This window comes from Caretta caretta, chromosome 5 (genome assembly GCF_965140235.1).
Source record: "Caretta caretta isolate rCarCar2 chromosome 5, rCarCar1.hap1, whole genome shotgun sequence".
Classification (NCBI taxonomy): domain Eukaryota; kingdom Metazoa; phylum Chordata; order Testudines; family Cheloniidae; genus Caretta; species Caretta caretta.
Genome location: NC_134210.1, coordinates 49,081,920 through 49,104,860, shown reverse-complemented (window position 1 = coordinate 49,104,860; position 22,941 = coordinate 49,081,920). Strand labels below are relative to the sequence as shown.

The window sequence follows — 22,941 nt, the reverse complement described above, 5'->3', positions numbered from 1 at the left end:
TGAAATGCTATGACTGTTATCTGAGGTCTCTGACAGAGGTAGGTACAATTAATCTCCCCAGTCATCTAAGGACTGATCATGTACTGCAGAGCCATTGGCCATTATCTTTGAAAACTCGTGGCGAACCGGGGAAGTCCCGGATGACTGGAAAAAGGCTAATGTAGTGCCAATCTTTAAAAAAGGGAAGAAGGAGGATCCTGGGAACTACAGGCCAGTCAGCCTCACCTCAGTCCCTGGAAAAATCATGGAGCAGGTCCTCAAAGAATCAATCCTGAAGCACTTGCATGAGAGGAAAGTGATCAGGAACAGCCAGCATGGATTCACCAAGGGAAGGTCATGTCTGACTAATCTAATCGCCTTCTATGATGAGATTACTGGTTCTGTGGATGAAGGGAAAGCAGTGGATGTATTGTTTCTTGACTTTAGCAAAGCTTTTGACACGGTCTCCCACAGTATTCTTGTCAGCAAGTTAAGGAAGTATGGGCTGGAAGAATGCACTATAAGGTGGGTAGAAAGCTGGCTAGATTGTCGGGCTCAACGGGTAGTTATCAATGGCTCCATGTCTAGTTGGCAGCCGGTATCAAGTGGAGTGCCCCAAGGGTCGGTCCTGGGGCCGGTTTTGTTCAATATCTTCATAAATGAAATGGAGGATGGTGTGGATTGCACTCTCAGCAAATTTGCGGATGATACTAAACTGGGAGGAGTGGTAGATACGCTGGAGGGGAGGGATAGGATACAGAAGGACCTAGACAAATTGGAGGATTGGGCCAAAAGAAATCTGATGAGGTTCAATAAGGATAAGTGCAGGGTCCTGCACATAGGACGGAAGAACCCAATGCACAGCTACAGACTAGGGACCGAATGGCTAGGCAGCAGTTCTGCGGAAAAGGACCTAGGGGTGACAGTGGACGAGAAGCTGGATATGAGTCAGCAGTGTGCCCTTGTTGCCAAGAAGGCCAATGGCATTTTGGGATGTATAAGTAGGGGCATAGCGAGCAGATCGAGGGACGTGATCATTCCCCTCTATTCGACATTGGTGAGGCCTCATCTGGAGTACTGTGTCCAGTTTTGGGCCCCACACTTCAAGAAGGATGTGGATAAATTGGAGAGAGTCCAGCGAAGGGCAACAAAAATGATTAGGGGTCTGGAACACATGACTTATGAGGAGAGGCTGAGGGAGCTGGGATTGTTTAGCCTGCAGAAGAGAAGAATGAGGGGGGATTTGATAGCTGCTTTCAACTACCTGAAAGGGGGTTCCAAAGAGGATGGCTCTAGCCTGTTCTCAATGGTATCAGATGACAGAACGAGGAGTAATGGTCTCAAGCTGCAGTGGGGGAGGTTTAGATTGGATATTAGGAAAAACTTTTTCACTAAGAGGGTGGTGAAACACTGGAATGCGTTACCTAGGGAGGTGGTAGAATCTCCTTCCTTAGAGGTTTTTAAGGTCAGGCTTGACAAAGCCCTGGCTGGGATGATTTAACTGGGAATTGGTCCTGCTTCGAGCAGGGGGTTGGACTAGATGACCTTCTGGGGTCCCTTCCAACCCTTATATTCTATGATTCTATGTTACCAAGGAAGCATTTCAAGGCCTTCTTAGCTGAGGACTGAGCATCTAGGTATGCTTAATTTCAGTGCAAGGAGCCCTACCACAATGCTAATAAATGGTGACCCCCTGCAACTATTAAAGAGTGTTTCCTATTCACTCTTACTGTGCCTACCATCTTGATTCTTGGCATTTACATTTGGTAATTCATATAATCCATTTCAATCACCGTGCCCTGCAATCCCTTCAGCTTTCATGGGCTAAGTGGGTCAGGCCAAGCCAGTGTTTGGATGGAAGTCCTCCCCAGAACAACTTGGTGCTGCAAGAAACGATGCTGATGGCATTCAACTCTGAGTCATCATGGCCATGCATAGAGCTGTACATAGTGCCATATTACCAGATTAGATGTAAACCCAGCACCCAGAGCTGTGTCGAGGCAATAGTGTGCAGGGAATAATTTACTCCATTCCTTTATCCTTTTTTATCTCAGAAGATGGCAATTTACTTCAATTTTTTCCATTATTCAAAATTACTCCAGTGACTAATTTGTTTTCATCCCTCTATGGATTGTAAACAGCTGAGCATTGGATACTCAAGCTATGTTGGTTAGTTCTGCCTAGTCCTATAAGTTACTATGTATTGTGTCCCTGAGTAAGTCAGCAGAAGCCTCTGAGCAGAAAGAGGGCTTGAAAAAGAACTGGGCTATTGAATCTCTCAGGGAGTAGCAGCAGAATTTAGTGAGAGCCTGGTAGCAAGATTAGGGGATTTGGGAAAACTGCATCTTTTTCTTTCTGGTCTTACCCAAAGCACTGCACTCTTAAGCACAATAGGTTACTGTAGATTGCAATATTAGTTGGGGGCTGATTTTAAATGTAATTGTCTCATTATATTCACACAAGTGATTATACATACACAGCCCACAGTACCAAAGGTGAAGCCATATACCCACATAGTGCCTGATCCAAAGGCCCTTGAAGTCAATGGAAAGAGTCCATTAACTTCAGTGCTTTGAATCAGTCCTTTAACTCATGATGTACCAAATTTTTTTGAACATGGTCCCTCTCTATTTCTGTGAGGTGACACGACTTGCCCTAGATCACATGGCAGACCAGTAGCAGAACCCAGGTCTCCTGACTCCCAGCCCAGTGCTCTATCCACTAAACCATTGCTTTTCCTGCGTATCCTGCATACTAGAGGGGATTTCTGGGAACAACCATGGTAGGGAAAGCACAACTATACTATCCAGAGACTAGTGGAAGCCAGTGAAGCCACACAGCAGCCCAAGGCTATACACCTTGCATCCTTCAGTGCTGTGCAGCTCTCAAGTGATCTGCAGGTTAAGAAGTAGAACACCTGGTCTCTTTCTCACTGGGGAGTGATCCCCTCCTCTGCCACCTCCAAGGAAGAATTCCTCGGAATCACAATGGGTTGACAAGTGTAGAATTATCCCTCCCCTAGGCAGAAGAATGGGGCCATTGGCCACAAACCTTGGCAGTACCCTGGGGTATGCATGCATGGGTCTCATTGTGGGATGGGGGCCTCAGTTTATAAAAGGATCCCCAAACCAATAGCACAAAAAGTAAGCTTAGAAATTCATAGGCTGTGCTGGTGTAAATAAGAGATTTTAGCTCAGTGTGTGCGTCTGTGTATATACACATACAAATATATACATCTTAAAATGCTTTATACAGATCCAGGAACTTTTTTTCCTCAGGAACTATGCTGGAAGATCTGACTTGTCTAATTCTGTTCTAGATTCATATTAGACCCTAAACTGTACTTCAAAGGCCAAAAGAAATCATGAAGGCTTGCATTTCCTGCTGCTTGTTGTTTTAAAGCTCTTGTAGTTTTACCTATTGAACTCTGAGATCTAGATCATAATAAAGGGGCCTAATAGAGCAAAGGGAACAGTCCAAGTACAACTGAAGCAGAAGTTTAAAACAAACCAGTAAACTACATATCAAGGATGTCTTTTTATGAAAGAGATGCAAGTTACAAGGATAAAAAAAAAAATGGCAGGCAAACAAACAAACCCAACCCTCAAAGGAACTACTCATTGAAGAGAAAATCTCTAATAATTTATTGACCTTCAGTTTCACATTGTGAAAAAAAAAAATGCAGTTTTACAAAACCTTAAAATATAGTAGCAAACAGAGACAGAACATAGACATTTTCCTTCTTCACTTGTACAGTTTTCCGTTAGTATGTGAACCACAACTTCAATAGTCAGGGAAGGGGCATTATTCAGCTCTAATCACTCTTATTAGACAGGTGTCAGGCCTAGAGAAAAGGGTCTACACAATTATACCAGAAGTGGAAGGCTGTCCTTTGTTATAAGTTTCTACAGCAACCAGCCTACAAAATAAGAAGAACCTTCCCGTCCTATGCCAAGGTTTTTGTGTGCACTCTGCTGTGAATTGCATTTGCTTCAAAGTGTGGGATGTTTTGCACGACTGGAATGGTCAAGTAGTAAGCCAGAATTCCCACATCAATTCAAAGAGCAGAAGCCCAGAATATTCCCTGCAGGGCCTGAGGCCCACCCTGACTTCAGTTTCCTTCAGCCTACACAGAGGAATTAATCAAGCAGTTGAAAGCACACCACAACTTTGAAAACAGCTGCAGAAAATTCATCCCACTTTCAGAAGTTACATGGTATTAGAAAACAGATTTTTGTCAGAAGCTAAATAGCAATGTACGGTGCAGCTTCAAGACAGAACTATATATATCCCTTCGTTCAATAAAGAAAACGGAGGGCTTGATCAGATATACCTTTAGTCAAATGAGTCGTCTCATTGGACCCAACAGTTCACTTCCCTGTAACTTGTGTAGCCACAGACGCCCGTGCGAGGAGGAGGTAAAACGTGACTATTTGGATTTGGGAGCATTTTACACCCACATTGCACAGGTGTGAATAACTATCCAACCTACAAGGCAATGGAGAATCCAGCCCATTTACTTTACTGGGGCAACTCGGGCTTATAGGAAGGTGCTCTACCTAAGAAGCATGTCTATCGTTTAAAGCCATGTAGAAGAAGGGGACTGATGTTTTAACACTTCAACAGCTCAACCTAACCTAGTGGAACTACAGCTGTAACTCATTTACTACACACTTATGGAGTCCTGTTCATGTCAAACCTTGGGTCGCCGTTTAAAAATTCTTCCCTTGTGAGAAAAATTTAAGGGTGATCACTGTACGCATTTTCAGATGGTAAGCTTCAAGAGCACAGTGACTTCACCATCATAGAGAGAAATGCAAACATCAACATTATCACTTTTGTTTTTGCATGCATGCAACTAAGAATCTTTTACTTATGCTGCAGCAGAATACTACCACCATGTTGCTGACCACATCATTATTATGTTGGGCTCAACAGACTTATGAAAAACACAACATGTGCTTCACAGTGAAATCTGGCAAGGAAAGCACCTGTGAAACAGAAGAAGAAATGAATGGGTTCATACCCGACTCAAGACTAGACTGAGCAAATAAAATGGGCATTCTTTTTTTAATCCTTTGGTTTATCATGATTATATTTGACATTTCTCAATACCAAAGTGTCTGAAGACTCATCTCTGGGCTGTGTGAAAATAAAAGATGCAGCAGAGTTTGAGGATTATTTTTAAGTTCTAGTTCTGCAATTTTTCATGCTTCATCGTAACAATTGTGCCACACCTTTCGGGTCTTTGACACCATGGCACTCATTCATCCCACTTCCGTGCAGAGAGAGGAGCCAATCCTGTCAGTGCAAGTTGTTGGTTTTTTGTTTTGTTTTTTTAACTAGTTCACTACTAATCTATTTTGTTTTTGTGAGTCAGCCAGACTCCACTCAGTCAGGTAAATGTAGTTATGGTAAACGTCCCATAGTCTAAACTCATAAATAAATAAATAAATAACTTTTTGGCCAATGCCTTTCTTGGGGCTCTTTGTACAGAAACCATCCCACAGCATCTTCTAGGTAATTGAGAAGCTGCACAAAGAGAAAGCTGTCTATAGTTTTGGCTAGTTCCAGATAAGAAATAGAAAGGCATAAACTGGCCAATGAAAAGGAGCAGGGACGCTATCTACAGGATAAACCACATCTAACCTGGGGAGTTGGTGGCCTGAGAAAGTGACCTCCATGGCTTCTTCCTTTAGTATGTGTGTAATTTAAGATCCTGCCTTGTAATCCTTCCATTTCCGACTGAGGAAGCCATCCCATCACTCGCTCCCACCTCCAACTATTATTCAACAGTTTTCTTTTTTGTGTGCAGCAGAGTGAGTCAGAGACCACAAAATGTGCAAAACAAACAACAAATCACACAAATCCTTACAACATGAAGACAACTGCAGGCATTGTTTCAGCATGCAAGCACTGAACAATAAATAGCTACATCTACAAGTAACATAACAGGAATGGGACAGTTTAAGTCACCTATAAATACAGGGAGGAAGGGAAAGAAAACATTTGGGGAAAATGAGTTCTTTTTAGTTCCCCCACTATTGCAAAAACCTTTTATTTTTTAATTGTGCTGTTCCTTAGCCAATGAAGGGTCACTCACTGCAGATAGGACAATCGAATGGATTCTTCAGACACTGCCTATAAACAAGTTCATTCCTGCAGCAGTACTCTGCAGTGACACAGCTGTATCTTCATTCACGCGACATCTCACTGTTTCAGACCTGGCCTGCTTCCCTGGCAGCTGGTGCCGACACGTCAAACTGTCACAGGGAGAGGTGACAACCATTTCAAATTTCACACACACACACAATGGAGTCCATGAAAATCAAGAGTTGTAGGTTGCAGTTTTGGAAAGTTCTGGACTTTTTTTGTTTTTCCTTTTCCCCATCCCCTCCCTTTAAGGTCTGATTAACACTGACATTAATCCACTATTACTAGTGCAAGGAATCAGACCATAGGTTCATTCTTTCATATTTAAACCATGTGCTGATGCACCAAAGACAGTTTTTTCCTCCCATTCCTTCATGTCCAGGTTAGATAATTTACAAGGTGCAGATATTTTTCTTCAAACTCAAAGACTCTGAACAATTTTTCTTCATTAAAACCATTTCTCCGTAGCTGAGATTCCAAGTCTCTTCTCCAACTAACAGAGCAAACTAAAAAAAAAAAAAGGAGGGGGAGAAGAAAAGATTTACAGGATTCTCATGAGACAATATACAATAAAGCAATAAGGTTTTCATTAGATGTCAAAGAAAAACTAAAAGCCTTTTGTGCATCTCTGTGTAATAACTAATCATGGATAGTAAATAAACCAACCACAACATTTAGGTCAGATTCTGCCTTCTTTACTTGCCTGGCCTCACTCTGCAAGCAGTCCCAGAGACTCCAATAGGGACTAGCCATGGAGTAGAGTTGTACTTCTGTGTGAATCTGACCCTTATAAAATAAAAGGTTAAATAGCATTTGGTCGATAGTGCTGTTTTTGCAACACACTGCTTTTCCTGTTCTCAACAAATGGGGTAGGAATAAGCTTAAAAAAAAATGAAAACAACCTCATGCAACTTCTCTCTTCCAGAAAAGCCTCAAAAATTATTAGGGCAACCAGTTTATTCTGCTCATGGGCCCTACTGAACTAGAGCAGACTGATGTTGAAGAAAGAGCTGGGAGGGAGCCGGGAGGCTGGGTTCTCCTCTGTTCACCATGAAGAACTCTAAATTGAATTTATTCACCATAGAGAAAGTGGACATATTAATCCCCTTATTTAAAACTTCTCCGCTATTCATTATGGCAGAAATCTGTCTCGCTTCTTTTCACATGACAATGCACCATGCCTCAACAACTCCACACGGGAGTCTTTTCCAGGAGCTGATTATTCAGTGAAAAATATAGCCCTTGGATCCTGAGATTTGGCTACCATATTTAATTATGAAGCCTATGTTAAGTGCAAGTTTCCAAACCAGACACCAGCCTCATTATTACAGTAGCTTTAAATAGCACAGCGGGAATTTAGGGTGCACATGCAGAGTAACTCTTCTGAAGCCAATGTAGTTAATCTGAACGAACACAGATATGTGCAGGAGAGCAGACTGTAGCCCTATATGGTCAGTGCCGCAATGCCCAAGAACAGCCGGGTATACTCACAGCCTTAGCCTGAAATCTCTTTGCCTTTGTGGGTTTAAGACAGACCCTTTTCATTATTTCCAGTGTAATTTTTTGCCATTTCTTATTGCTGATTAGCATCACCTAGACATTCTTCAGACTAGTGTGTCATTTTTTCCCTTCTTGAAAGGTATATCTCAACACTGAGGCCAAAAATTATGTTTCCTGTCATGGGATGATTAACCAAAAGAAAAAAAAAATAACTCTTGCAAGGAGAAAATAAAACTAAACCTACTCAAAAGAGCAAAGTTTGAAGGAAGAAACAAAGCAGACTAAAATCTTCCTAAGCTGCGGCAGGCTGAGGCCACACAACACCATGAAAACAGAGGATAATCAGAAGTAATTTCCTTCTTGTCCCTCCCACCCATTGACAGAACAGTGGGAGTCAGTAAAAATCTACTGGCTAGATGAGCATGCCGCACTAGAGGTTGCATTCATCCCGTTATCTTACAGGCTAGTGAGGCTAAAGTAATGGCCTTTAACAGGATATCGCAAAGCAAATGAAAGCCTTTAGTGCCATTATATTCGGACTACTATTTTTCAGGAAAAAAACCCCTCTGTTTCTATGTGCTGTAAATTTTAGAACAATGAAGTCAATCTTAGGAAAATAAAAGTCAGTATTTTTCTTGGCACAGATCCTGAGTTTGGCCATTCGTTACTACTGTTCTGATAACACTGAGCCCTGCTGAAATGAGTAATAATAGAAACTGGTTGAATGGTATGGATTTAAAGATGTGTTCCCAGCTTTCCGGCTAGCAAGGAAGTAGTCTCAAAGAAGCCTATTTGCTCAGTTTTTGAGTTATCGGAAGTGTGTGATTAGTCTCAGATACCCAGGATATGATCAGTCTCCAATGTTTGCAAACGTTGGATGGAATCCAAAACTCTGTTTTTCTAAGACTAAGTTGTGGGTGGAGATGGAAAAGTTACAGGTGGTTATTCAACTCAAAGACCAAAGTGTCATTGAAAACATGACCTCATTACATTTCCTACTAGATTTCACCTCTGAGTTGTTACTCTGCGGTGGCCCAAAAATGCACTTCTTACTTAGTCAAAATTCCTATTCAGCTCAAGGGGAAACAGCAAGATGAGGCCTCAGCACACCACTGGGTGAAAAAATTCCACAATGATCCCCAAATTATCAGATTTACCCTGTTACAAGGACAATCGGGTGTCCTGCTATTTATTGCAGGAGCCAGCCAGCCAGCCATCTCCTTGTAGTCCAGTTGCCAATAAAATCCTGTCAACATGACCCTTCTGAAGAGCTAGATGCTATGAAGTCTATAAAAGCAGACTGGTATCATTATCTTTCTGAGGTATCTACTTTGACCTGGAGGTTCTAGGTTACTGCAAAGCTGATTTAATTATTTTAAACTGTTTTTCCTTCAATAGTTTTTTGCAACCTGGCTGGTTTTATGGTTACATTATGCAGTATTCAAATCCCTTAAGAAATTACTACTCACAAGGCATGGCTCATTTAAGCAACAAAGGGTGCTTCTGAGGGTTAAACATGCCATCAAAATGTGTTTGTAGCCACAATGCTGCATTGCAGTCTCTCAGAAAAAACTGAGCAACACACACTAAAGCATAGTATTTGTACGTTTTAATGCAAAATAACTCAAGTAAGAACTCTAGAAAATATCAGAGACTTAAGTGATGCAATTCAGGAAAATATTGGGGGGGGGGGGAATAATGAAAAATCAGATTTAGTTTAAGACAATGGCTAGCAAGTTAACTCTGTTTTGTTTATAAACTGACAATATTTTGGGCTGCTCAGATATTTTAGTGGTTTTCCAAATGAAGAAGAAACAAAAAGTAAAAAAGTGGAGCCACATAACCAGCAAAACAAGCAAGGCCAAACTTAGACTTGCCTGTAAGAAGTTGCACGTGGTGTGAGTTTGGCCCATAATGCTTAACTGTAAATGAGACTGCATTTGCTTTGAAACACTGCCAAGTAATTATTTGAACCACAGTATTACTGGTATATTGGAGTGACATTATATATAGTCAGACATATAAACACAACTTTCCTTTGAAAAACAAGTGCTTTAAAAGTATATTTAATGGGCCCAATTCAAAATTAGCATAAGCAGGTGCAATTCCATTTACTTCAGCTGTTGCAGAAGGGTTGACTTGACCCAGTGTGTTTGTGCAACACCTTACATATCCACTGGTAACAATGCAGCTGCAGCAAGATTGTTCACACAAACAGAGAGCTGTCCATTTGGACCGAGTCACCACCCTGCTGCAGCTCATGATTAGAGGGTTAACAGAAGTCTTTTTAGGTTCTCATGTTGATTGACCAGTTCTGTATAGTTAAGGAAACACCACCTATCCCTAGTAGGTTAATGATTTATAACTGAATTTGTCATAATTAAACTATATTTTCCCATCAGCATTAGACCTAGTGGAAATAACATATTCAACATCTAAACTGGGAGGCAAAGTGATCAATCCAGTGAAGAGAGCATGGTACGGGGAGCCAAGCAATCTGGGTTCCATTCCTGGCTCGACCACGAATTTGATGCATGACCTTGGACAAGTCACTTAACAGCTGTGTGCCTCAGTTTTCCTTACTGTAAAATACAAATAATTTACTTACCCTCCTTTGAGATCTGTGGATGTAAAGCACTGTGAGTGCTAAGTACTATTATATTTGTATTCATAAGTCTATTTTCTTACCTGGCAAGCTGCAATCGCAACACACACACAGTTATGAGGGGAGGTGTTTCCATGTGCTGACAAATGCTGTGGGAATTAGTGAATAGGGCACTGTGGTTATGCTGTTCCATACATCTAATGTGGGATCATAGCAGTCCAATGTTTTGCATCTTTGAATCCCAAAATAGCCTCCCACTACATATAGTTTGTTTCCAGATGCTACTGCATGGCAGCTCATTCGCTTAGCTGTCACATCTCCCACCTTAGTCCACTGGTATGTTTCACTGTTGAATTTATAAGCTGAGCATGCAGAGAATTCAGTATCTCCACCCATAATAAAAATCTGGTTACCCAAAACAGCTGCAGCTGTGTAGCGCCAGGGCTGGGGGCAGGTGGCTGGTACTGTCCATCTATTTTCACATTGATCGTAACATTGAACTTTGGGCAGCTTGTCATGGCTAACACTGGTGCCACCAAAAGCAAATAGCTTAAGCTTTGCACTAACTACAGCTGCATTGCTTACTCCTTCTCGAAGTGGTGCAACCATTGTCCATTTGTTGGTCACAGGGTCATACTGTTCTACTTGCTTTAAGGATACTGAAGGGGAAGCTGGAAGGCAACCAGTTGCTGCTGTGTGTCCTCCTACTACATACAAACAGTGTTTGAGTTCAGCAGAACCATGCCCAAACCTAGCTACCAGCATGGGGGCAGCCTTTGACCACTCCTCATGAAGAGTGTCATACACCCAAACATCTTTGGAGACTCCGTTTTCTGATCCCCGACCTCCAGTGATATACACTTTGCAGCCAATAGCACAAGCACTGAACTCTTTCCGTGGACTTGGGATGTCAGCCTTTGGAATGATCTCTTTTGCCTTTTGGTCCACCAGATACAGCTTGTCACACATAAAGGTTTGGCCCCCCAGAAGAAACAGTGCATGGCCAGTTTTACGAGGTCTGGCACACAAACTGGTGACCACACCATCATTCTGTAAGATCTTTAGCTTGCATCTTATTGCTTCTTCTACTATATCTTTGCTTTTCCTTTGCTTAGTGATAAGTTCTTCCATGGCTACATTCTCCATAAGGTAGATGGCTGGCAAGAGAGCCAGTCTCACAGTTTTCAATAGTTCAGGGAGATAACAGTGGCGCTTATTCAGATCATAGTTAACCCAGTTAATAGCTGACTCATATACTAATCTTTCATCTTCAGTTTCTAGTTCTTCACTGGAAAGGAGCTGCACAACCATGTCTTTTGGCAGCTGGAGAAAATCTTCACTTTTACTGATGGTTTGGAAGTTGCTAAGACACATCGTCCAAGAGAGTTCATAAAGCTTGGTGCACTGGTGAGCATCTGACAGCAGCAGCATGCCAAGGCAGTTGGTGGGATGAAGGTTCTTCTCCAGAAACTCTGCACAAGCATCTCTGATATCCTGGAATTCTAGCATGTCTCCAGCCTCTAGCAGGGACTCTGCATTCTCTTCATTGATGATAACTCTGGAGGAGTACGCATAGTCCAGCAGAAGTTCTAAAACTTCTGGATGAATAGAATTATGAAAATTGACTTCACTAGCCTGGCTCTCTTTAAGTCCACCGCTGAACATTGCTTCAAAATAGCGACTACATGCAGCTAGGACAGCTCTGTGGCAAGGGAATGACCTGTTGCCAGCATGGAGAAGTACATCTGTAAAAAGCCTTTGTTGGCGCAGAAGGTTCAGGTGAGTAAGGACGCTATCAGCATATGATGATTTATGGAATAAGTATATGTTTATAGAGCCAGTGCTGGCTCTAGACTTGCGATTCTCATGCATGCTGACTGACATTTTCTGCCACACCTAAAAATAAACAAAAATTAAATAAGATTAAGGGTTCTCATGACAAATGTTTATGACATACCTCTTTTAATTAAAAACAATTATATGCATCCCTGATAATGATTGTAAGCAGGAAGACTGCTCTGAGCCTATTATAGACATGAGAGGACAAAGAATTGTATCTACTTCAGTGTATGTTTATTTTTTTCCCCGATAACTTTCTTAAATGACATGCCCCACTATTATTGCCCAAGAGCAGGTTTACCTTGGGAAACCTGATCTCCAACTTTCATGACAATAGTAGGCAAGGAAGACAGAGGAAAAATAAGGACCGAGAGCTGATTTTCTCACCCCTCCCAGTGTAGCACAGCTGATTCATCACATACACACACTCAAACACACTTGAAACATTCTCCTGCTTTGAATCATAGTAGGAAGAGCTGAGAATACCTCTTGGAATGTAAAAAAACTGCATGGGAGAACAAGAAGGTACTCATTCCATTTTGATGATTTCTTTTGATATAATGGTTCCATATCCAACAGCAGGGAGTGGGAAAGATACGACAGAGACAGATAACATTGCAAGGATATTGTTACATGACCTGCTTCCAGGATGCTTACTAATGCACAGAATCTATCATTTGCGTGATCTGATGTTACCATCAAGCCCACACAGTCGTTCAATATTCAATTAGAGATCGATACACAGACTCAGTTCATGTGTATAGTAAAAAAAGCTATGAGGCTGCTGAAAATTATTTATTTATTACAATATCATGGCTAAATATTATAGAGATCTACATCTTGAATATCTCCAGTGGAATCCTGCTACTGGGTGACAGTATATGCGTACAGTCTTGGCAGGGTAACGCGATTGTACTGTCTGCTGATATCAATGCAGGACTGCTATTCTGCAGTCCCCCTGAGTTAGGCTCTCAGAGCACAAGAGTCTGCAGTTGTTGGTTTGGGGGTGGGAGGAAAGAATATTCTACATTGCTACCCCATCCTTTCAAAACCAGGGCTGTTCTGCTCCCATTTTAAGGGAAAAAAGTTATATGTGACCTTGGAAGGATTCAACTGCCCTCCATGGTCCCTTCCAACCATTTGCAAGTTTATATATTTTGTATGGGCCAATCTTCTGGATTAAGTAAGGCAAGTGGTTGGCCCTGAATGAAACTGAACTGATGTGTGCTATGGGGACATATCAGGGACACGGGCTCTAGATTTGCATCTACACAGATCCATTGACCAAATCACACAGGTGGGCAGTGGAGGTGTGACAGATTAACAGCATCCACAGAAGTTACTGCAGACCAGGGGCTGCCATCATGGAACAGCTTCACTGGTGCTCTACAGCCTGGATAGATGGTGGTGGGGAAGAGGTTTGGTGAAGGAGTTCAGCTTCTCTGATTACCATGAAATTCCCCTCCCCATTTATATTCCTGAACATATATTTCTATGCTGCTAATTAAGACATCATTCCATTTCCACAAGGTTCATGTTTTTTAGAGGAAAACTTTGCCCATTGCCCTCAGACCAGTGCTCTGATAAAGAGACTATGTAAGAATCTGAATAGCCTCAGAGGTCTGTATGTCATTCTAAAAATCAATACAATATTCCTTTCATTCTTTTGGAAATCATAGGCTAGAACTCACAACAGAATAAAAACCTGATTTTTCCAGCATTTAATAATATTACATTTATATCTGCGAAATTATAGACTTCTCATACACCTGCTCATGGATTGCTGCATACCAAATAACCTGTGCTCTGCTCCAAGCAAGCAGCAGTATGGCATAGCTCTGCACAAATGGCATATCACAGACAATAGGAAGTTTGTGATTTGCCTTTGACTTCATGGTATTGCTCAAATAAGCACCAAAATACTGCAACCTCTTTCTTTTAAGCTGGAACTTAATTTCCTAATGATTATCATCAGGACTTTAAAGAAGGAGCAACATGGGAAATACACAGTGTTTGTCTTTATCAGGCCTGATCCAAAGCCCACTAAAATCTATCGGAATCTTTTCAGTTACTTCGATAAGGTTTAGATCAAGCCCTCTTCAATGTGACTGAAAACATGAGCTGCACAAAGCACTTTAGACCAATGTTTTAGGTTAACTGCAGTAACTGTAAACACAGTACAAGTAGCCAAGTATGCTATTAAAATGCATGCAACTACTTTTACATGGTAAGTATAATTGCAATACCCATTATATATAATTGCATTACCTGACAAATAATCATCATTCAGAGGACATTCAAGGGTCACATACACTAATCCAGGACTAAATGTACCCATTTACCCTCTTGCCAAAGGTTAAACTGAACATGCGCCTCAATTTCAGATTTGTTGTGGCTACAGAATTACACAGAGGATCATGGCTCTGCGTATTGGTGCATCAACACTTTAGATGCAAAAGTGGGAAGATCAACCCCCATTTGGCAAACATTGTGGAGTCAGATTTTAAAACCGTTACAGGATTTTGTTATTTCATAAGTTGTTATGATTCAAATACACAACATTCTGTATGTTTTTCTGGATTGGTCTGTCTCACATGTAGGGCCCAATCCTGCAAGAGGCTGAGTGCCTCCTGTGGGGTGTGGAGCCACCTCAGCTTCCAGTCTCTGAAGTCAGTGGGAGATGCAGGCACTCAACATCCCCAGGCAGCATTTAGCGTTTTATAGGATTAGGACCTTAGGTGCTCATCCTAACACGAGCTACATGTGGACAGATCCCTGCACTCTTGGGCATCCCCAGTTAAGTCAATGGGGGACCAAGCAGACACAGGGATCCCCCCTGGGTGATATTCACTGCAGGATGGAGTCTTTGATTGCAAGTTCTTTGCATCTGGGACTATGTATCCCGCTATGTACTGCTGCAATGCTAAGCATACCAACAGCACTCAGCACTAAATAATAATAATTAAAAAAAAAATCACAGCAGCATTGATAAAGAAAAGTTCAAACCTTGGAAATATAGGTGTGTTCTGATCCAGAGTGGTGCTGTGAGTTCTCATAAGTTGTGGCTGCACAGAACCATGCAGGATCAGGTCCTGAACACAAAATAAGAGCTAAGAAACTAGAGTTATCCCTATGTTTGAGAATGGTGAAACTACAGACCCTATGCAGAGGGGTAGGACAGAGGTAGGAAAGTGCAGATCACTGCATGTTGCCCAAGCCCACCCACAGCCCTACCAAGAAATACTGATCTCAGCTGCAAAAAGATAAAAACCACTGTGAGACTTTTGTGGCATAGGGAGGTTCAGGGTTTCACCGGTCATTTCTGTTTTGCACACAGCAATATCCTAAAAGACAAGGTCTGATCTTTCAGTGACCAAAGCCATTTTTTATTAATGACTAGCAGTATTCATATTTGTTCCTCTTTAGCAAACCTTAACAAAATCATTACCTGTATCATTCTAAAGTTGCCTCTTTAGAAGAATTCAAGGTGTGGCAAGTCACATTTTAGGAAGCTAAACATACTTCCTCAAACAAAACAAAGATACACACTGCATTTGTACATCTTCCCCCTCAAGTCCCACATTAGGGTTTGAGTTGTTCTACAAGTCAATATGTAGAGGCAAACTACCATTAAAAAGGATTCCTTATAATTTACTAGCAGTGTTTTTGTGAATAAATGTGGTTTGTGATGGTTGAGAATGCAATTTGGGCCAAAATGTTAATAAGTATATTCAAAACTACAAAAATATTCAGACAGACATCTCTGATTTCTCTATTTGTTTCTGCAAATTATGCAAGCCTCAAACCTTTCAGCAGAGGTAATTCACAGTCACTGAGCAAGTGTTCATCTTGAATAAAATGAGTGAACTCCCGTCAGGCAATTTTTCCTTAGAAACAGTCACATTTGAATATAAAGGACAAATGGTCAGTAAAAGACAAATCTATATTTATCATGAATCACTAATGAAACAGACATTGAAGCAAGGGATGATTTATGATGTACTTCAACCAGCTACTTGTCACAGCAACCTCAAATCTGGTAGTACACAATGTTCAACAACCTCTTGCCCTACTTCTTAACAGCTTTAGATTTTGAAGATCTCAGCTCAGTCAAATAAATTCTTTTTAAAGTGTTTTCAGTTATTTGCACATTTATTATGTACAAGATAAAACTTCCTCTCAGAACACTATAATCTCATCGGTTCTCCAGTGAGATACTTGGGAAAAAAATCACCGTTTCACGACTACCCACTGCATGAATTGATCCTTTTCTCAGCTGCTAAGTCTGCAGTGATGCCCAGCCCCTCTCTAACACTCCACAGTATAACCCATTGCACAGAAGTTACATGAAGTGTAAATCAGGCTATCACTTATCATGCATTAATTTTTTGTACAGTTCCTGGGTTTTTTTTTGCCAAATGCAGACCATTTCAAAATGACTGTGATTGTACACACCTATGTACCTACGTGCCTATATGTTGCTCCCCTTCAATGTAGTATCCGAACACCTCCCCAGTATTTCAAATCAGCAATAGTATCTGTTTCTTCCCAACCTGCAGAAGAAATAACTTAATTAGCTTATACAGATTTCTGTTTTATCTTTGTGTAAATGAGCATTGTATTGGTTGTGTATGAAAAACTTCCTAAAAGAAAGAATAGAAGAAATGGGTTTTGCCTTTGATTCTGAAAGTGGTAAAGTCCATGGTCATTCAAATTCTGGTTACTCAGACTTATTAAAAAAGTCAACTGATATTTCTTATGTGTATTTTCCAAATTAGTCATTTGAGAAATTTGAAAAGGAAACTACAATAAATCAATATTTAAGGTTAGTATCTAGTATTAAGTGTTTCTATTTGCCAAAGACAGCCACATACCAGAAATATCTATTCACCAGTGTTGCATTTTCCTTCAAAAGGTTGCAATGGGCACATGGTGCACAAACAGCGGGACCTGCTTCCAGGAGTGAACACAGGATGCTTACTAATGCACAGAATCTATCATTTGCGTGATCTGATGTTACCATCAAGCCCACACAGTCGTTCAATATTCAATTAGAGATCGATACACAGACTCAGTTCATGTGTATAGTAAAAAAAGCTATGAGGCTGCTGAAAATGCGCCCTGACAGCGAGATGAAAATATCTCCCAACTTAACAGCCTCAGTGCAGTGGTGCTTCATTTTGCAACACAGACAATCAGCCCGCCAGCTGATTTATGCAGGGAACAAGTTGCACGAAGTCTGCTAAGCTGGGCGGGGGGTGGGGGGGAGCGGGGTGCGCTCCCTGCCAATGCACCTTTTCAGCCGCCCGCAAGGCTGTCCGTGGCAACGGGTCCCGCACCCGGCTCGCTTCGCTTTGGAGTGAGACTCAGGGCGACCCCTGCGAAGGGAGAGAGGGAGCCTAGCGCAGTCCTCCCCTCCCCACAGCCTCCCCCTTCCCGGGGCTGGGGACGCAGACGCGCGTCCTGCCAGGAGCGCCCCGCCAGCAGGGAGAGAAGAGCTGCTGCCCCAGCCCCGAGTGCTGCCCGAACACCCGCCCGCGGACCGGCAGCCCCCGCCAGCCCGCCCGGCCCCCCGCAACAGGTCAGCGCGCAGGAACTTACAGCCGCGGCGCCGGGCTCCCCCCTGTCTCACGGCCGCTGCTCAGGGCAGGCGAGAGGCGCAGGAGCCTGTCCCGTCCCGCCCCTTCCCCGGCGGCCAGCAGCCTCCGGCTCGCTCCTTCCTCCCTTCTCCTGCCGGGCCGCGCCGGGCGGCTGCGGTGCCTCCCCACTGGAGCCCGGGCTGGGGGCAGGAGAGCCGCGGGCAGCCGCACTCGGGCCGGGCGAGCGCGTGCGCGGAGCGGAGCGGAGGCGGAGGCGCTGTTGCTGCTGCGGGAGGCGGCCGCTCGCCGGCTGCTGCGCTTTGCGGCGCGGGGAAGCGGGTATATGGGCTGCGGCCGGGAGGGTGGGGGGCACATATGCAAAGAGGCTGAGTGACACACGGGGGAGGGGAGGGGCGGGGAGGGCCGGGGGAGGAGGACGCGAGTTAACGGAGCCGCGGGGAGGCTGCAAGCAATGCTGTCACATGGGCCAGCGCGGGGAGGGACACAAAGGGAAGAGGCTCCGCGGCAGGGTTGGGGCACCTCGCCCAGCCCGGGCCCCAGGAGGAGCCGCGCGACATGTGCGCCCAGTGTCCCTAGTGAGGAAGGCCAGCCCCCGCGCAGAGCCGGAGCCCACCGTCTCCCTCCCCACGTCCTCAGCAGCCCGGTGGATCCCAGTGCACTCAGCAAGGGCCACACCTCCCATCTCCCTCGGACAGCTCTGCGGGGCACGGGCTCCTCTCCAGCCTCCTCAGACAATGAGGAGCCAAAGGTGGCTCCTCCAGCGTCCGGGGCTGAGCTCTGCCCAGGCATCGGTGCAGGCAGTCTCCATTGCCTGGCACACCGCAGGGACACGCCCGCCACCGGAGAGCTCGTGTCTCCGCACCGAAGGAATGAGACAGCGTCGATCTGCAAAATGCTACAGACGCTAACGGAGGAGATGTGCTATGAGGTGTATTTTAAGAGATGAGCTACATGAGATGGACTCAAATATATGTTACAGGGAGCCCGGGTAGACCACGCTGAGAAAAACCCATCATAGATCTGATTACATATAAAAAGGCTTAAGCTGTGATTTGCAGAAATAATAAGGCATGTCACAGAGCTTTTTAACTGTGCAGAAATTCCCCAGGCTAATGCAATGCAAGGGAACAGGGTGAATCCATCACACGTGGGAAGCCAGGCTTTAGGAAGCGAAGCGAAAAGCGAGGCAGAACTGTTTTGTCTTTAAATGCTTCTCTGTGCGATGATAAAGCTAGTTCAGTGAGCTGGGAGCGGAACAAAGCAGCTGTTGGCAACTCCATCTGCAGCCTGCTAGGATCTTCCTCCCTGGAAGAAAAACCAGGCTCGGCGCTGGAAGCATCTGCTACTGACCTAGGAACACTACGGCACCCTCTCGGTCTTATGCGAGTGGAAGTGGCCAGTTTCTACTGCTGGCAATGCGTCTTCCTCCACCCCCTCCACGTGTTTCTCAACCAATAGCCAGCAGCGTAGGATTCAAAGCAAACTACAGTGCTCAGAGGAACTGTACGCTGGGGTTCCTTCTGTCTGCTGAGATAAAACATTCGGTTGTGATTGCATTTTCATTAAGCCTTTTTAGTTTTATCGCTTAGCGCTTATACAGTAAAGTAATTGAGCATCGCAAACTTCGGCCTGACTTTAATTATTCGCCAATTAGCAAAACGGAAAAAAATAATGGGCAAGAAGGCTGATTTTAAAAATAAACATCTAAGCATACAATAATATTATATAAAGACACTGAGCAACTCACTACATTTTAGTAGATAAGAAATCTGATACTGTCATAAAGTTCGTCAAACTTGTTACCAAAATATGTAAGGAGATTTGGGGGTGGCATTTATTTTGGGGTTTTGTTTGTTTTGTTTTTTTAATGGTCTCTAATAGCTACAGAAAGAAAATGGAAATGACTTTAAGCTCTCTGGATAGATCAGTTTGGGAAGTTCATTCTTTCTTCACAATGAAAGAAATGGAGGACTTGTGGCACCTTAGAGACTAACAAATTTATTTGAGCATAAGCTTGCGTGAGCTACAGCTCACTTCCTCGGGTGCATTCAGTGGAAAATACAGTGGGGAGATTTACATAGCTTATGCTCAAATAAATTTGTTAGTCTCTAAGGTGCCACAAGTCCTCCTTTTCTTTTTGCAGATACAGACTAACACGGCTGCTATTCTGAAACCAATGAAAGAAATGTTATCCAATGGCCAATTCATAAGACCTGTTTCCTGTTTCCTTTTTCATGTACGTGTCTGGATTCAAAATACTCCATAGAATACAGATATGCACACAATCAATTTACAGCAGGAGCACATCATGAGGAATTCTAAAGAGCCGAGGGGCATGCATATGGAAATAAAAAATGGTGCAGTGGTGAGCAAATGAAAGGGTAATTTGTTACACAGTTTTGTTCTGTTTTTTAAATACAAAATTAAATTATGAAATTAGGCACAAGAGATACAGAGATGTTAAGATATTGCACATCTGTATGTAATAAAATACGTTTAAAGCCTGTTTGGGTATGTGAATTTCTCAGAACTCATGCAGAGTAAGCGACTTCTTGTAAAAGATGCTGTAGCCTAGAAACCAAGAGCCTGATCCAGTGCCCGCTGAAGTCATTGGAAAGTCTCCCATTGACTTGAAGGAGCTTTGGATTTTTGAACATTTGGGGTTGGCCATACTGTCAGTCCATCCTCAACTCAGGCCTCATCCACTCACAGAAGTTGCACCATTTTAACTAAACTTGTTTAGCAACACACTTTTAGTGTAGATGTGGTTCATACTGGCAAAAAAAAGTCCTTTTGCTAGCATAGCTTATTTCACCCAGGGCAATGGTATAAACACCACCAGAAACAGGACTTTTTTTGCCAGTATGTACCACATCTACACTAGCAGGGTCTGCTGATATAGCTGTACTGGAAAACCTTTGAAAACACAGACCAGGCGTACGTGCCTGCAGCACAGACTGCAATCTCATATTTAATGCTATTAACAGCTGTGTCCTGGTCTGGTGCCTTGTTAGACTCTTAACATCATTATTTTGTTAGACTGCTAAATAAACAGCATGGGGTTAAATGTATTAGCAGCCTTCAAAGATAATTTTTCTTCATTCCTTCCTAATTTACACTTTGACTGAATTAATTAGAATGATCTAATTAACACTGTACAACAGCCATACCGGTGTCAGACACATCTCAGGAGGATAGGGCCACGCACACCTCTCAATGGCCCACACCTGTTTTTCTTATCAATTTATTTTTATGGGTTTCTCCAATATGCCTCTAAAGTATAGTTCCCATTTGATGTAGCACAATATTTTCTTGTTGAATGCCAAAGATATTTATAAGCATTTTGAAAGGAGGTTAAAATATAGTGATTCTTGATGAAGACTGTTACCAGTCACCCATTTTATGGGAAAAGACAAAAGGAAAAAGCTCAACTTTTAAGAAGGGGAAAAACTATTTTAGATTTCCTTCCAGGGATTGTAATCTGTGGCCATCGCCCTTAGACGTCCTCACTGCCTGGCATTGAAATGCAAAGCAAAATAAAGCCTGTTTCAGGCTGAAATTTGGTAGCCCTGTGGGCCAAATTCTACTCATAGACTTTAAGGCCAGAAGGGACCATCATGATCATCTAATCTGACCTCCTGCACATTGCAGGCTACAGAACTTCACCCACTCACGCCTGTCATAGACACCTAACCTCTGGCTGAGTTACTGAAGTCCTCAAATCATGATTTAAAGATTTCAAGTTACAGAGAATCCAACATTTACATTAGTTTAAACCAGCAAGTGACTCATGTCCCATGTTGCAGAGGAAGGTAAAAAACTCCCAGAGTCTTGGCCATTCTGACCTGGAGGAAAATTCCTTCCCAACCCCAACTATGGTGATCAGTTAGACCCTGAGCATGTTGACAAGACCCACCAGACACCTGGGAAAGAATTTGTAGTAACTCTAAGCCCTTCCCATCCAGTGCCACATCTCCAGACGTTGGGATTTTTTCTACTAGCAATCGCAGATGGGCCACATGCCATTGTAGGCAATCTCATCATATCATCCCCTCCATAAATTTACCAAGCTCAGTCTTGCTTTAAAGCAAGTTTGTGTTTATTTTGTGCCAGTTTGTGTTCCCTGCCCCCACACACTGCTCCCATTGGAAGGCTGTTCCAGAACTTCACTCCTCTGATGGTTAGAAACCTTTGTCTAATTTCAAATCTAAACTTGTCGATGGCCACTTTATATCCATTGGTTCTTGTGTCAACATTGACACTTAACTTAGGCGACTGGTAACTGCTGATAGTGGGGGACACAACGGCAGCCCCCGATTACAGCCTTGGTCAACTTCCTGGTGACTGCCAAAAGAGCCTCCAGCAACAGCCTCTTGACGATGGTGCCCCCTTGATCACGGCAAGACCGCCCACCCTTAAGGTCAGCCTCCTCCAGCCCCCCCACTCCTGATATCTCCCCTGGACCGCCAGCCCTCCCCATCCCCCTGGCCCCCCCTGACCCCCCCATTGGCTCCCCAGGGTCCCCACCCCATCTCCCCTGGCTCCCACTGCCTCCCCAGGACCCCGTCCATGGTCCCTGGCCTCTGCTGCCTCCCTCACCCCCCACTATCCCTGTGGCCCCCCACCCTCCCCTGTCCACCCCACATTTCCCCTGGCTCCCACTGTCTCCCCCAGCCCCCCACTTATCCACCCCATGGCTCCTGCTGCCTCCCCTCCCAAATCCCCAATTGCCCATATCTTCACTGCCTCCCTCAGTTGCCCACCCTTCCCCCCTGGCTCCCACTGCCTCCCCCAGCACCCTACCCTTCCACCCCATGGCCCCTGGCCCCACTGCCTCCCCTCAGATGCCCACCCATTGCCCCTGAGCCCACTGCCTTCCCAGGCTCCCCACATATCCCCTATCCCTGCTGGACTCTGCTGCCTCCCACAACCCTCCACCCATCCACGCCATGGCTCCTGCTGCCTCGCCCAGACACCCACCCTTCCCCCCTAGCTCCCACTAGCTCCCCCAGTCCCCCACCTATCCACCCTATGGCCCCTGACCTCATTGCCTCCCCCATCCCCATTGCCCCAGCTGCCTCTACTGGCCCCACACCCCATCCCCAGGCCCCCCTTCCTCCCCTCGCTCCCTTTGCTTACCCCAGTCAGTGGTACTCAGGCAGGCTAGCCCAGACATGAACCTGAGCAGGTAACTGCAGCTGCCAGCCAGGAAGGGACAGAACTGCTTCCCCACACACACACACCCTCGGCAGAGCTGGGCTGCCA

General features: G+C 43.9%; 1 protein-coding gene across 4 annotated transcripts; it reads right to left on the bottom strand.

The window, feature by feature from the left end:
* Nucleotides 1-3,599: 3,599 nt before the first annotated feature.
* Nucleotides 3,600-17,962, bottom strand: ENC1 (ectodermal-neural cortex 1). 4 transcript variants are annotated; one of them, XM_075128537.1, is made up of 5 exons: nt 17,678-17,962; nt 16,951-17,026; nt 16,532-16,629; nt 10,321-12,133; nt 3,600-6,638 (listed from the first exon to the last, which is right to left on the bottom strand). In XM_075128537.1, exon 4 carries the CDS (start codon nt 12,119-12,121, stop codon nt 10,352-10,354), a length of 1,770 nt encoding a protein of 589 aa, XP_074984638.1. In that variant the 5' UTR covers nt 12,122-12,133; nt 16,532-16,629; nt 16,951-17,026; nt 17,678-17,962; the 3' UTR covers nt 3,600-6,638; nt 10,321-10,351. The 4 variants fall into 4 exon arrangements, with proteins under 4 accessions (XP_074984638.1, XP_048706584.1, XP_048706580.1 ...); XM_048850627.2 differs by lacking the exon at nt 16,951-17,026 and adding an exon at nt 15,083-15,168; XM_048850623.2 differs by lacking the exon at nt 16,951-17,026.
* Nucleotides 17,963-22,941: the final 4,979 nt, after the last annotated feature.